The 13752-nt window shown below is 38.6% G+C and overlaps 2 protein-coding genes across 2 annotated transcripts in view; both read left to right on the top strand.

Moving 5' to 3' along the window:
- The window catches only part of FRMPD2 (FERM and PDZ domain containing 2), a 38539-nt gene extending 28974 nt beyond the window's left edge, over window positions 1-9565 (top strand). Inside the window, 11 exon segments of the mRNA XM_009698461.1 lie at window positions 270-368; window positions 1503-1610; window positions 1726-1842; window positions 2304-2539; window positions 3155-3259; window positions 4602-4695; window positions 4932-5017; window positions 5210-5357; window positions 6413-6627; window positions 7904-8002; window positions 9197-9565. Coding sequence (XP_009696763.1) covers window positions 270-368; window positions 1503-1610; window positions 1726-1842; window positions 2304-2539; window positions 3155-3259; window positions 4602-4695; window positions 4932-5017; window positions 5210-5357; window positions 6413-6627; window positions 7904-8002; window positions 9197-9565 — 1676 coding nt within the window.
- A 3390-nt stretch (window positions 9566-12955) lies between these two features.
- The window catches only part of LOC104160363 (tyrosine-protein phosphatase non-receptor type 20-like), a 24778-nt gene continuing 23981 nt past the window's right edge, over window positions 12956-13752 (top strand). The window contains exon 1 of the mRNA XM_009698462.1: window positions 12956-13093. Coding sequence (XP_009696764.1) covers window positions 12956-13093 — 138 coding nt within the window. The remainder of the gene's footprint in view (window positions 13094-13752) is intronic.

The raw sequence follows: 13752 nt of genomic DNA on the forward strand, positions 1-13752 counted from the left end.
TCTTAATAAAAACATTGCAGATAAATGCATAGTCTCCCAGAAAGCAACATTATAGGAAGAGCTTATGCAGCTACTGTACTTACACTTTTCTAAAGAATGCAAATTTCCAAACACTTGTTTGAGCTTCCTTGTAAGTAAGAAGTAATGGTAATGTTGAAAACAAAGACAAAATAAATTTTTTATTTTTTAAGTCCCAGTTTTGTATACTATATGAATCTACTCTCTCCCTGCATTAATCTGCATTTATTCTAGCTGTTTTGTTTCTGCAGCACCTGGATCACCAGCCATCCAAAAGGAAGTTTTGCTAAGTGGTCTAGAAAGAGAAATAATTTGTGCCAGCCTAAAACGTGACCCTAAGAATGGATTTGGTAAGTAAGGAACATGAATGTTATGTTTGTTACTGGGACTATCAGATCCTGGTGCTAACACTGATACTTGTTGACTCAAGCTGCGCAAGATGATTGTAACCTTCTTTGCCTCATTTATTCTTCCTATAGAATAAATCTACTAATCTTTGTGAAGGACTTAGAATTTTCGAGGCTGAAAAGGACTAAGCACATAAAGCAAGACCACAATTTTTTCAGAGGAGTAACTAAGGCCACAGAGGTCAAGGGGACCAAGTGCTAAGAGTAGAAAGGAACAAGGGTTTAGTTTTGTATCTGAAATACATGCACAGTGATTTCATTTATCTTAGACCTTACACAAGGTAAGATGATGTTCTGCAAACCTTTCAGGTATTGCCTGAGGGGGTGCAAAATGTGTACACAAGCTTAACATAAATGTTTCCCAACTTTTGGATTCTTATATGGATAACATTTTTGTTATATAAAACACTATTGCACTGTACCCTGTTCTTGTGGATGAGTTCAGAGGACCATCAGGTTTCACAGCTGAGCATTAATACAACTAAACATCAAATTTCTAAATGGTGCAGGTCTGTGTGGAATATCTAGATCCCAAACCCAACTATTCTACCAGTGAGAAGAACATATTCTGCAACAGGCAGAATATTCTGAGCTAGGATAGTGACATTGAACTGCTGGACAATAGATTGAATCTTCTTAATTTCTCTTACATATCCATTAGAAGTTTACATGGTCCACCTCAGGGGCCCTAGACTACATGATGGAGAACAATGTTCAAATTTAACTAATGAGCTTTTATACCATTTTCCTCCTGCAGCTGTTAAATACTAAGGTCCACAAAGTTTATGCCTCTTGTAAGAAAGTAGTTGGAATCTTTAAAAGTCCCAAGCCAGGAAAGTATTCTTATTGAGAATTTGTATTTAAATAGCCACCAAAGACACCAGCACACTTTAATTCTAATGTGAGTTTAAAGCTTTCCGAAATCAAGACCTTGATGCCATGTAAATCAGAGCTCCCCATTCTCCAGACCATGTACAAAACTGATGCCATTGGAGTAAGACCCTTTTGTGCTCCTAAGGTTCATCTTTTTTAATACTGCCAGTGTCTCTGCATTCTCATGCTATCTCATTTTTGCAGGTTTTGTAATTATTGGAGGAGAAAATGTAGGAAAATTAGACCTTGGTATCTTTATTGCTTCAATTATCCCTGGGGGACCTGCAGACAGAGCTGGAAATATCAAACCAGGTCATTGTCCTTAGTTTTTAATTAGAATTAAAATACTTTCATGGTTTAAAGTTAGCTACTCTGGATTTATTTCCTTATTTAGATATGCTTTGTCTTGGTTTATCCTTTTTTTAAGGAGGACGACTCATCTCTGTGAATAACATTAGTCTTGAGGGCGTTTCATTTAATACTGCAGTTAAAATCATACAGAATTCTCCCGATGAAGTGGAGCTCATCATCTCTCAACCTAAAGGTATAAACGCAAATGCTTTTGATGGCTATGGAATGCTAATAGTTAACTCAGGACACTAGTAGTTATTAAGCATTGGGATGTAGTAGTACTTTCTTGCTACTCCATGCCAGTTATAAACACCATAGGCTAGCAGTGAAAATAGTCAACTTCTAGTAGGTATCACGTGACCTCTGTCCTACAGTCAGTGTGAAAAAAATCTATTATGGGCTGCATTGCTGAATACCAAGGGAATTTCTTTCTCTGATAGAGAATCATAGTCCTCTGCAGAGATGAAGCATTCTCCACAGTTATAATAGCAGGTCTCCATTATACAATGACTGACTTATTTTATGGATCTAATTTCACAACCTGTTGATGTAGGAAGTTACTTTGTCCTCCTGTGCTGAGGCATAATAATATTTGCCTTCAAGTTTACTTACTGTTTGCATTTAGCAATGTTTTATTTTGGTATGGTTTTACAGACATGTATGAAGAAGGATTAAATGAAGAAAAGAATCTATCAAGAGGAAACAGCACTAGTGGATCTGAGATCTCTTGTGTAGACAGTGGGAGAAAAAAGATTCAGGATTGTCATACAGTTATCCCCAAAGAACAGGTCATAAATCTAGATGAACTTGAGAAGGCTCTTTCCTGGAGTTTAGCAGCAAAATTGGGCCCTAAGATTCCAGTTCCTTCAGCTGATAGCCTGGATGTGGAGGTAACTGAGATTTTGATGCTGTTCAGTAATATTATGCCCAGCATGTGTCTTAACAACATGCCAGCTATATTTAAGAAAGGAAAATAGCCAAGAAAGTAAGAAAATGAGGAAAGGAGAAAGAAAACCTTGGAAGATATTGCTTGTTAAACTATATTGGAAATGTCAAAATGATAGTCATGAATATGTGAAAAAATGGGGAAACTATTCCACAAAATATTATTAAAAATTCTCCTCCCTCTTCCAATGGCAGTACAAAATTTTGATTATTTTCTTGCAATCTCTTAAGTTTTTAACCAGACACAGAACAGCCACACTTTGTGTCTAATTTCCTACTATTAGCCAGCCTCCCTATCTATACCCAGCTTATGCACATTTAGACAGATTATATTTTGAGTAACAGTAGTGTAAGCTTGAAATAATATCAGGGATATAAATGGTACCACTCCAGGCTTACATTGACAGCAGGATCAAACTCCTTCTGTCTTCTGGAAACTCTCTTGTATTTTTTTTCTTCCTCCCCCCCTATTTTATTGCTCTCTTGTCTTTTTTTCTTCCTTTCCTCCCCTATTTTATTGAGATATTGTAGTCTCATTAGTGTTTATATTTTTGAGACAGGAAGCTGATTCTTCACTCTTACCACCTCCATCTGAAACCAACTCAAAGGAAATCTATACTGTGGAGCTTGTTAAAGAAGATGGGACTTTTGGAATCAGTGTGACTGCAAGTGTTACTGTTAATCTTTCAGTGTGTCTGTGAAACTGTTACATGACCAAGAAACACATACAGAAGTGTATTTATCTGTAACAAACATAGAAGATAGGCCAATAACAAAAACTGTTAGCATGGCACATTTCAGACCTAAGTGTTCAATTGATTGACAGAGAAAGCATAAAGTACTGGCTCTGCTCATGCCCCAGTTCTTGCCCACAGAATCTGTTAAAGTGTACTGGCATAAAGCACATGGCAGTACAAGCCCTTTTCATCCTTACTCAATTTGAGAACAAGACCTACCACTGAAAGTGGAGTTTGGTCAGGGAGGTGTATAGCCAGAGCCTCTAGAAAATGCAGTGATGCAAACAATTCTCCAAGTCATGACTGGTTTTGCTGCTCTCCTGGACCTCCTGGAACTCGAAGGCTGTGTCTGTACAGGCAGATTACACAGGACCATGGCACGGGCTCAAGCAGTAGCCCACAGGCACTGTTTAATTGTTGACAGCCCCCAATAAGGCTTTGGTCAACAAGCAGTATAACAGAAGCCATCCCATGCTGAAGGGGCCGAAAGTTTAGCTATGTGGACTCAAGATATGCCATGCTTCTTACTTGGAAGGCCTGAGAAAGGATCCTAGCCAATTTTATTTCCTAATATAAGGAAATACAGTTCTCCATATATGTAGAGGACAAGAGAAGGCAGCAGTGAAAACTATCACTCATATTTGAATAATTCCTTGTCCTGACTATCAAAGTTGAATTTACCCCTCCAGGCAGAGATATCTTTACAATCTTTGCTGAAATGGAGTGGGATGTAACAGCCATTTCATGGCCTGCAGAAGAAATTGAAGGCTGCTTTTTCATCTGAATTTGGCCAGGGGATGTAGATAGACAGATCATGATTCTTAGGTTAATCTGGAATTCCTCTGAGCTGTAGGCTCTCAAGCAGCTGTACAAGTTCAGGTCCATGCTTTATATATAGTCTGAAAGGTTAATAATTGCTGAATGGATATTGCATAGTTTGGAAGCTGGGCTAGAGACTGACTGAAAGGTGCAACCCGTATTTATGTTAGCATAGGGAAAAAGTTATGAACATTTAGTAAATGTTTTTATATAGTCATGTAGAAATGCATTGCATTTTCCTCGGAAAATAAAACAAGATTACTGCCTAGGGAAATATATTACAACTAGATGGGACTTTGGAGTAACATCCTCTTTCCTTTTTCTCCTATGTTTAAAAAAAATGTAATTCCTGAAGCAGTTTCTCTTCAATGCATGTGTAAGTTGCTTTGATTTTTATCACAAGAAGAACATGTGAAGATTCCACTCTAATCTGTGGGCATATGTTTTGCAGGGTGGAATTAACACCAGTGTGCGTCATGGTGGGATATATGTGAAGTCAATTATTCCCAGGGGACCAGCAGATAAGGACGGACAAATAAAGATAGGTAACATGTCTGGTAATAAAACTCTGGGCTGCAGAACTCAATGTTAGTGTGGAATGCTTGCCACAGAGACAATGAAACACTTTTGGGATTGGAGATCATACAACTGTGAAATGTAATGTGCAGTCCACCGTTCCTCAGCCTGTGGGTAGCCTCAAGGTTTACACCCATTGAACTTGAACATCAAAGCAACTTGACCCTTTTTTGTTTGTTGGTTTGTTTGTTTTCTTTTGCCTCAGGTGATCGTCTGCTGGAAGTAGATGGCATCAGCCTCTGTGGCATCACCCACAAACAGGCTGTGGAACACCTTAAGAAATCTGGCCAGGTTTGTACAACAGCAGATACTCAGTAGAATAAACTGCACTTAGTACGAAGCACAGTAGCAAAGCTGGGCCAAAAGAAACTTCCCCCCGCCGCCCACCCCCCACCTCCAACCCCATTTTCCTAAAAACAAAAGTAAACAGACTTAGGGCTCACTGTGTACTGTGTAACTGGAACCTATTCATCATCATTTTAGATTGCCAAGCTGGTTCTAGAAAGGGGAAACTACCAATTGGGAGAGCCATGCCTGACTGCTGATGACAGAAAGGAGGACCAATGTGCAGTTGTTTCTGTGGCAACATCCTACACAGATGGTACCAAGGACTACTGCTTTTTGACAGATGGTGAGCGATAAAAAAGAAACTCAGGGTGACTTCTTACAATGCGTAAGAAAGGAATGAATGAAAATAATTCCATGAAATTTCTGTGGGTTGGAAGGAAAACCGCATACTGAATAAAAACGTAATGTGCAATATTAATGGCATTATCAAAAATCAATTCTGAACAAAATATTTCTGATGTACTTAGAGTTACGGTTGCCAGATATAGCTGAATTTATCCTAGGCATAAATACTGTATCTCTCAGCCTTCATGAGATAGGGCTGGCAGGGGACGTCCCTGTCTCTACTCTGTAGCACTCTCAGGCAAGAAGCAGCTGTGTTGTTGCCAGTCAAAGAGAGCCTCGCCAGCATGACTGCTGATGCTGTGTCAGTGATGAAGCTAGGGTGAGCTGCTGCCCCAGGGCCAGGGTTGGAGACTTCCATCACTTAATTTCTTAAAAGCAATAATTCAGAGATCACTTTCACTGAATTTAGTCAACAAATAAATGCTCTATCTTTTACTGTAAGGCTATCTGATAAACACTAAGTCTGAACCATACTTTCCCATGGGGCAGTTACTCCTCTACATCATCCCTAGCAGAATGGGGTTCAGCTGCAAATATGGTATTTGGGAAAGGGCTGGTCTCTTGTTCTTGTCTGAGAAGAGCAGTAGCTCTGATCCTAGCTTATGCTGGTTAGTGCAGGACCCAAAATAACATCAGGCAGCTACAGAATAGTAAGATCTACCCAATGCTTACAGAAGTATGTCAGAAAAGGATAGCATTTGAACCTTTTTATGTCAGTACAAAAGTCTTCTTCCTTTATGGGCTTGTACCAGATGGCATAAAGTCTGTGAATACATGGTGGAATAGAATCCAGTTCTCCCCATTCTACCTGTGCGATTTTGAGTGCTCACATAAGTTAAAAGAACATCAAACCCTTCTTTTGTCATTAGTATCACTAGGTCTACCTCTGCAGCACACAGGGAAAAGGTTTGCTGAGGGTATAACTTACATTAGCTCCTTAGGTAGTACACATACCACAGCTCCCACTCTTTTTCCAATCTCTGCTTTGAACAGATAATACATTTGAAGTCAAATTGACAAAGAATTCTGGAGGCCTCGGTTTTAGTGTTCTGCAAATGGAAGGAGATGCTTGTGAACACCTTGGAGGAGCTATTGTCAGGATCAAAAGATTGTTTCCAGGGCAGCCAGCTGAAGAGAATGGCAAAATTGAAGTCGGAGACATCATTTTAGCTGTGAATGGGAAACCTATTCAAGGACTCTTGTATCAGGTACCAGGCAGTACTATCACTGGGACTCTGGATGGGTAACATGCTAATAAAGACAATGGGATGAAAATACATTTAAACTTAATTATCACCAGAGGGAGTCAGAATTTGCATATAATGAATCTGATTTCTATGTAGGATTCTTCTCTAGAATTTTTATTGAGAGTTTCCTTCCTAACAGAATTCTTACGGAGAATTTCTTCTGCAATTTAATTTATAACTTTCTACTACTGATGCACAGTCTATTGTTAGATCACACCAGTTGTTAATTAGTCGGGATCTTTGTTGCTGTTATGCATAATTGGAACATTTTTTCCCTGTGGTCATTTCTGCTTTGTAATGTCATGCTAAATACCATGCCCCAGATTCAAATTTCTATCAGGTGAGGTAAACCCAGTGTAGCTTTTTTACCTGGAATGAGAAATTCTATCTCACATAAAGAAATTAAATGGTAAAAAAGGATTACATGTGGGTTTACTTTTTTGATAATAATCTTTTCACCTTATGAAAAATTCCTGAGTTTTGTATATAAATATGTATTGAATAGATAAGATTGGTAGCAAACAGAAATGATGAAATCATATGATTTTCCCGCTGACAGGTCATTTGTATAATTAAATAGCTAGGGCAAAAGATGAGGTGCTCTTAGTCCTAGACACCTGGTCTAGGACACCTAGCACCCCCCGGTGCTGTAATTGTACTCCTTTCCTTTTTTCTGACCTGGAGTCTGTCCTTTTCCATCACTGTCTTGCTCTCTGATGTACAGCCTTTTTACTTAGTTTGTGCAGAGGGGTAGATGGGGTGTTTTGGCCTACAGCATTTTCCCCCCCCTCTAGATGAAGTATTTCATCTCCCACTATAGCCAAAAGACTTTGGGAAAGTCTCCCTTTTGTTATGTCAATATGGCAGTTTGTGGAGCTATGCTGATATAATTGACTGAAGATGTGTCCCTGCCACATGCAGTTTGAATGAATTTGTCGGAAAATCCTGTTTTCTTCGAGAAAAGAAAAAGAATGAATTTAAATCTGTGTGTCTGTTGGTGGAACAAAAGTTTGTAAACAGAACTGAGTTTACTTTAGATACACATTAACATAAAAACTATGGTTCACTTATATGACAATCATACAGTAGTGAATTTTGGCCCCCAGACACTGCTGAGAGGCACAAATACTAGGAATCTGGCATTCACAATAAAAATTGTCTCCATCCCTGCTGGTAAAATGACATGTAGTATAGACTGTGTTCCATAAGAAATCTAATATTCCTTCGTCCTGCTTAGGATGTCCTGCACATATTGAGAGGAGCTCCTCCAGAAGTCACACTACTACTTTGCAGGCCACCAAAAGGTGTTCTTCCAGAAATAGAACAGAGTGCGCTGGTAAGGCAAAGCTTCTGTCAGTAAACTTGCTTCTGTAAACCTGGAAAAACACTACTACATATTCTATCCAGTCTTAAACACGGCAATCTTCCCTCTTCTCCAAGGCCCTCTATTCCATTTCTTTCCCTTACCAGCTTCAACTTAACCTCTAGAGTTCAAATGATTCTTCCTTAGCAAGCAAAATAGTAGAAATCTGGCAGATACGAAACATGTTTATCCCAGTCCAACAACTTTTGAATTGCAGTACTGTCACTGGAGTGAAACATCGTATACCCAAGCAGATCTTTTAGTGATGCTTCTAAAAGTGCTCTACTATATCCTCAGCCAGAAACTGCAGATAGTCTCAACTAAAGCTATTATAACACAGAGGCTTGAGGTATCTTTATTACTCCCAAAAGCAAGAGGAAAATAAAGAACTTTTCCTATCCAGGCTACCTCCTAATAAACTTAAATGAATGAAATAATAGTTTCAACTGGTTATTCAGCTTCTTATTGATAGTCAGCAGAATCTGCAGGGGGGAAAAAAAAAAGAAAAAAAAGAAAAAATCAAACAGTAGAGACCACAGAGACTGAAACAGTGTCATTAGGTGTGCTAGCATTATTATTTCTGCTTCTTGAACACAACTTATGGACACATACACAAGTACTCTTATAATGAACATACATTCGCATTACTCTTGCTCCATGCAGAATGGCCTACTCATGGTTCCTATCCCACTAGGATTTATAAAAGCTGTCCATGGGCAGACAGAAACGACTGTCAGAACCATCTCCAGATAACAAACTGGCTCCTGTTGCTCTGCTGCAATGTGCCCTTGGCTGATTTCTATGGTCAGTCACACAGGAGTCAAATCTGTAAGCCACTTCTACAAAATGAAGAGAATAAAGTTGAGGCATGATATGAAAAGAAATAAAAAGGTGATACTTCTAGCAAAGGATTCATTGGGAAAAGTGAATTTGTGTATTAGTTCCCTGGCTGGAACTCCTGTAGAATGTGGAAGATAAGCATAAAGACAAAACAGTTATTTAGTGAGAGAGTACCTCCCTCTATTTTTTCCCTCCCTTCCAGCTACCATTTGATATTTTCACATTCAGATGCTTATTGATACTGCCTCTTCAAATTATTTTGTTCTTAAAGGAAAGAAGATGGGGGATAAAAAAGGAGTTACACTAACCTTTCTGTCATTTTGATAGACTCCAGCACCATCTCCAATTAAGGAGTTTGTGGCAGAAATGCCAGACAGTACAGAGGTAGAAAACAGTATGGATCAGTCTACCAGTGATGGAGGTAGCATGTCTCCAGACCTCGAAGAGTGCCTGGATTCTCCAGTGGCAGCAGATTTCAGTGAGCCTCCTGAAGAGGACAGCTCAACTTATGACGAGCAGGAAATTGAGTTTCAAGAGAAGGCCATACAGAAACTTATGACTCCCAGGGAAAGTTTGTATAAGCATCTTTGGAAGTTTCATCAAGAAGCTGCCAGTTCTGAAGTCTTTCACTCCCTAGAGGAAGAAATGAAGCAGAATTGCTACTCACCATGTGAACTTGGATGGGCCAAAAGGTAGGGAATACTGAAATCTGCTCTACAGCCTTTCCTTCAGCTCTTAGAATTTTGAAAGTGAATTGCTTAGGTTTAAGTACAGAGCTATCTGCTTCTAATCACTGCTGATTACTGAAGATTTTGTTTTACCATCTTATTCTGACTATCCTAATCTGCTGTCTCTATTTACTCTCATCTTACTAGAATTTTGTGTAAGGTTGCATTGCAAGACAGTTGCACGAGTGCTGCACTACTGTAATCATTTATGCTGTTCAGCTGAAGCTGGGTGCAGTTTGAAATCAGTGGAAAGACTCTTGTTGAATTAAATAGGAACCAAAGACTGTCTTATTTATTATATGATCTTTTAATTTCAATTTTCTCAGAGTTTACTTAAATAGGCAACAAAAAATTCCTTTCTTATTGTATGATCTTTTGATTTCTAATTTTTTCAGAGAAAATACAAAAACTTCAGAAGACAAACTGTGATCAAGGAGAAAAAAAAAGTTATTTTCTGGTCTTCAGAAGCCAATAGAAGCCCTAAGCCAGAGGACTTATACAATAAAATACAGTGCAAATGGACTCAGCCTCCTTTTACACTCTTTTGATATACCAGACACTGGCACATAGAAGACAATCCATTCCATTTAAATCATCCTTACCAGTGCAAAAGAATATAAATCATCAGAGCAGAAAGTATTGGTGGAAAGACAATTTAAAGGTCTTCTAGAGGCCTTTAACTTACAGCTTTAGTAATTTTATCTAGAAACTAATTTCTGTTTTTCCACACAGTCACGTGAAATCCTTTTGTTACTCTTGATGTTCATCAAGCACAGAACCAGACAGTCAGAGATTCCAGTCTCTAGGGAGTCACAGCTCTAGCTGACTGCAGGTCAAGTGGGGCCTTAACAGCAATTCACACTTTTAGCTCCTCTCTCTTGAGAGAAGAAGCTTCACTCACATTCATGAAGCACATTCATATGCTTCTCTACTGCTGAGAATAAAACCAGCAGAAAAATCTTTGAGGCAAACATACAGGCCAAGAGATACAGTTTCAACAAAACTAAGTTTATTGTGGGAAAATATCAATTCCCAGAAAAGTTTTGGATTCTTCCCAAGAAGGAAGCTCTGAAGTAAATGTTTTTGTTTGGTACTTTCTCAGTATCATTAGTTTCAGCTTTTGCATTTGCAAAAGGCAACCACAGCAGTTTAAGATGGCATGCAGTTTAAACAATATTTTAAATGGAATCTCAATTTAAATGATCCTTCCAGCTAAAAACATACAGAAAAACCCAGAAGGAAATAGGCGTTAATTAAAGAATTTCTTTTGATTAATGAAGAAATTTCTTTTCTTCAGATTGCTCAAAACTTTTCATGCAAATGTAGAGATCTTCTGATATGAATTTTAAAAGTTCTCTGCTCAGGGTTTCACATGGAAAATTCCTTTCACTACTCTTCTCATTGCCACTAATAAGAACCTTTGAAAAAGCTGCTTTGAAAAACTTTAACCCATAGTTTTCCCCTGTGAAGTCCAGGCGCAAGGGTCACGACACTCCAAAAGAAAGTCAAGCATGTCAGTGGAGCTTGTGTATGGGCCTGCAGGACGAAGACTCATGTTATTTCCCATGGTGATGTAGAGATGGGCTAGAAGCTGTGCTATGATTAAGCTACTGCTGGCTTATTGCTTTGAGCTTGTGTAGCTCTGCCAAACACCTTTGAAGGTCAGTCAGCACTCCACTAGCATGTGACAGCTTCTATGACATCCACATCGACCAATGTCCATTGAACTTACTCTTTTCTTTCCTGTTTCCAAAAGAAAGGAGCAGACTGCATTTGCTGTTATCCTTAGGCATTTCTTTTCATTATCCTAGTCTTCTTCCACAGTGTTGTAAGTATCTGTTAAAGCACAAACTGTCGGCTTTGTTCTTAGCTTTGCTGTGCTACTGGAGATGGCCAGCCTCTCATTTCCTCCCTGCACAGATACAAGCTAACAGGCTACATTGCTTCCCTCACTGAGGGCATACAACATGAGCTCAGAAGTGTATCTTATTTTCATCAGTGTTTCAAAAAAACCACTGAAGGCTACTAGCTGTATCTGACCAAAATGCCTGTTTTGCTACTGTGCTTTATATTTTCCTTCTGACTATAGACAACTTTTGAAACAAGAGATTAACACTGGGGATTTTCTGTGATTTCATATAAGTCATGCAATTTGTGTTCCTTTTAGTTGTGTATGCTTGCTTGGGAGATGGTAGACACAGTTCAGTTCCATCAGAGAGCGAAAGATCTCTGATGTCATTACATATGAAATGACATGGCATCTTTGCCATGTGAAGCATTAATAAAAGCTATGCCATTTTAAGTGGTTTTAAGATGAATGAGGTTTAGCAATATTTCAATAAAGATTGATATGAAGAAAACACATACTTTTAAAAAAAAGTGTTTCAAGCATTTCTATTAGCTTTAATGCTAAATGTAATGGGAGACACTGCTACAGCAGTCTATTAGAGTTCATTAATGACAACAGCAAAACCAAGATTAAACGCAACACATATGATTACAGTCTGCGCTTGTACATCACAAGTGCTGAATACTGTGTCTCCAACATAGTAGAATAAAATCAGTAATAATTTTAATTCAAGTAATTGAACAAATCCATTTAATTCTGTAGGACAACTCTTACGCTTCAAGGCAAGCAGAAGAATAAAAGCAAGCTTACAAATTTTTTTTTTACATATTTTTTATGGAGGGACAGGAAGCATTTTATATTTCATGTTTCTGGTCTGTGCTCTAGTTACCAAGGAAAGACCTATAGGAGCCAAGAACGTGGCTGGCATTCCTTTTTCAAGAAAAATGCAAATATGAAAATTGTAGTAGTATTGTGATGTGCATACCACTTACCAGATAAGTTAATTAAGTTGTTTATGGCAGATGAAATAATTAACGTCTAGAAATTGTCTGATTATTCTTTTCAAGAAGAAATCAAAGTACTAATTAATGCTTTAAAAAACAAGTGCAAGATTTTGCAAAGGCTGTTCTCAAATTCTGAAATTTTTAAAATCTTTTAACTAGCTTTGCAAAATATTGATTACTTACTTATTTTTATAGTAACACTGGAAGACTCAGACAGCAATTTAATAGCATAACTATTACTTCAGTTAAAATAAAAATAATGTCATGTATAAGCAGTAGACTTTTCAGTGGCCACCTAATAAAGTGTATGGAGGAAAACCTCAGCAGTGCAATCCTTCTGTTTTCCAGCTGCATATTTAATAAGAGTGGTGATGACCTATCGAACACAAAATGTATGCCTGAAACTCTCTCTCTAACCCCTATTGATGAAGAGTATCTTGCTATCAGCTCAACATCTGTGACCTCACTTTCACGGGGAGGAAGCTCCGAGACACTCTCCACAACCATGGCAACCCCACAACCACGTGTTTGTGGTCCCTTCTCATCATCCTTGCCTGCTAGAGAGACACATGACAGTGACAATGAATGGGAAGACTTGGAGGAACTAGAGGAAGAGATGGAAGAAAAGGAAGATTGCGCTAGGGTATGTGATAGGCAACAGATTATTAACAGATAGAATACAACAAAGGAAAAGAAACAACTTTTTAAGAATGCAACATTCTTAAACATTAATTTTAACTCATTATCTATCCTACTTCTGCATAGTGTTTTTTACTTTCCTGAATATCCACAATCTGCAATTAAAGCAGACCTTCCGCTACGCCCAGCTCTCCAGAATTCTTTACCATTTCTCTTAAGGCCATCTCCTTGCTCTTGCCATCAGAGAATCACAGAATGGTCAGGGTTGGAAGGGACCTTTGGAGACCATCTAGTCCAACCCCCTTGCCAAAGCAGGTTCACCTACAGCAAGGTGCACAGGAACGTGTCCAGGCAGATTTTCAATATCTCCAGAGAAGGGGACTCACAACCTCTGTGGGCAGCCTGGGCATCTTACTATTTCTTCAACTTGCCGGCATTCTGCAGTATTATTCCCAGTGTACCAAGGCCTAAAAGTCCTCTAGTAGCCTCTGAAATTAATTGGAGTCGGCTACTTGTTTTTTTTCTGTTGTGTTTTAAACCCATGTGGAAATCACTTTGTTACAGTGATATTACTGTAATGTCCTGATAAGAGAGTATGATCCTTGTGCTAATTACTATTCAAAATATAAGGCTCAGTCCTGCCAAATGCTGAACATCTTGCAT

The sequence above is a fragment of the Cariama cristata genome, unplaced genomic scaffold (assembly GCF_000690535.1).
Source record: "Cariama cristata isolate BGI_N322 unplaced genomic scaffold, ASM69053v1 scaffold43554, whole genome shotgun sequence".
In the NCBI taxonomy this organism is placed as follows: domain Eukaryota; kingdom Metazoa; phylum Chordata; class Aves; order Cariamiformes; family Cariamidae; genus Cariama; species Cariama cristata.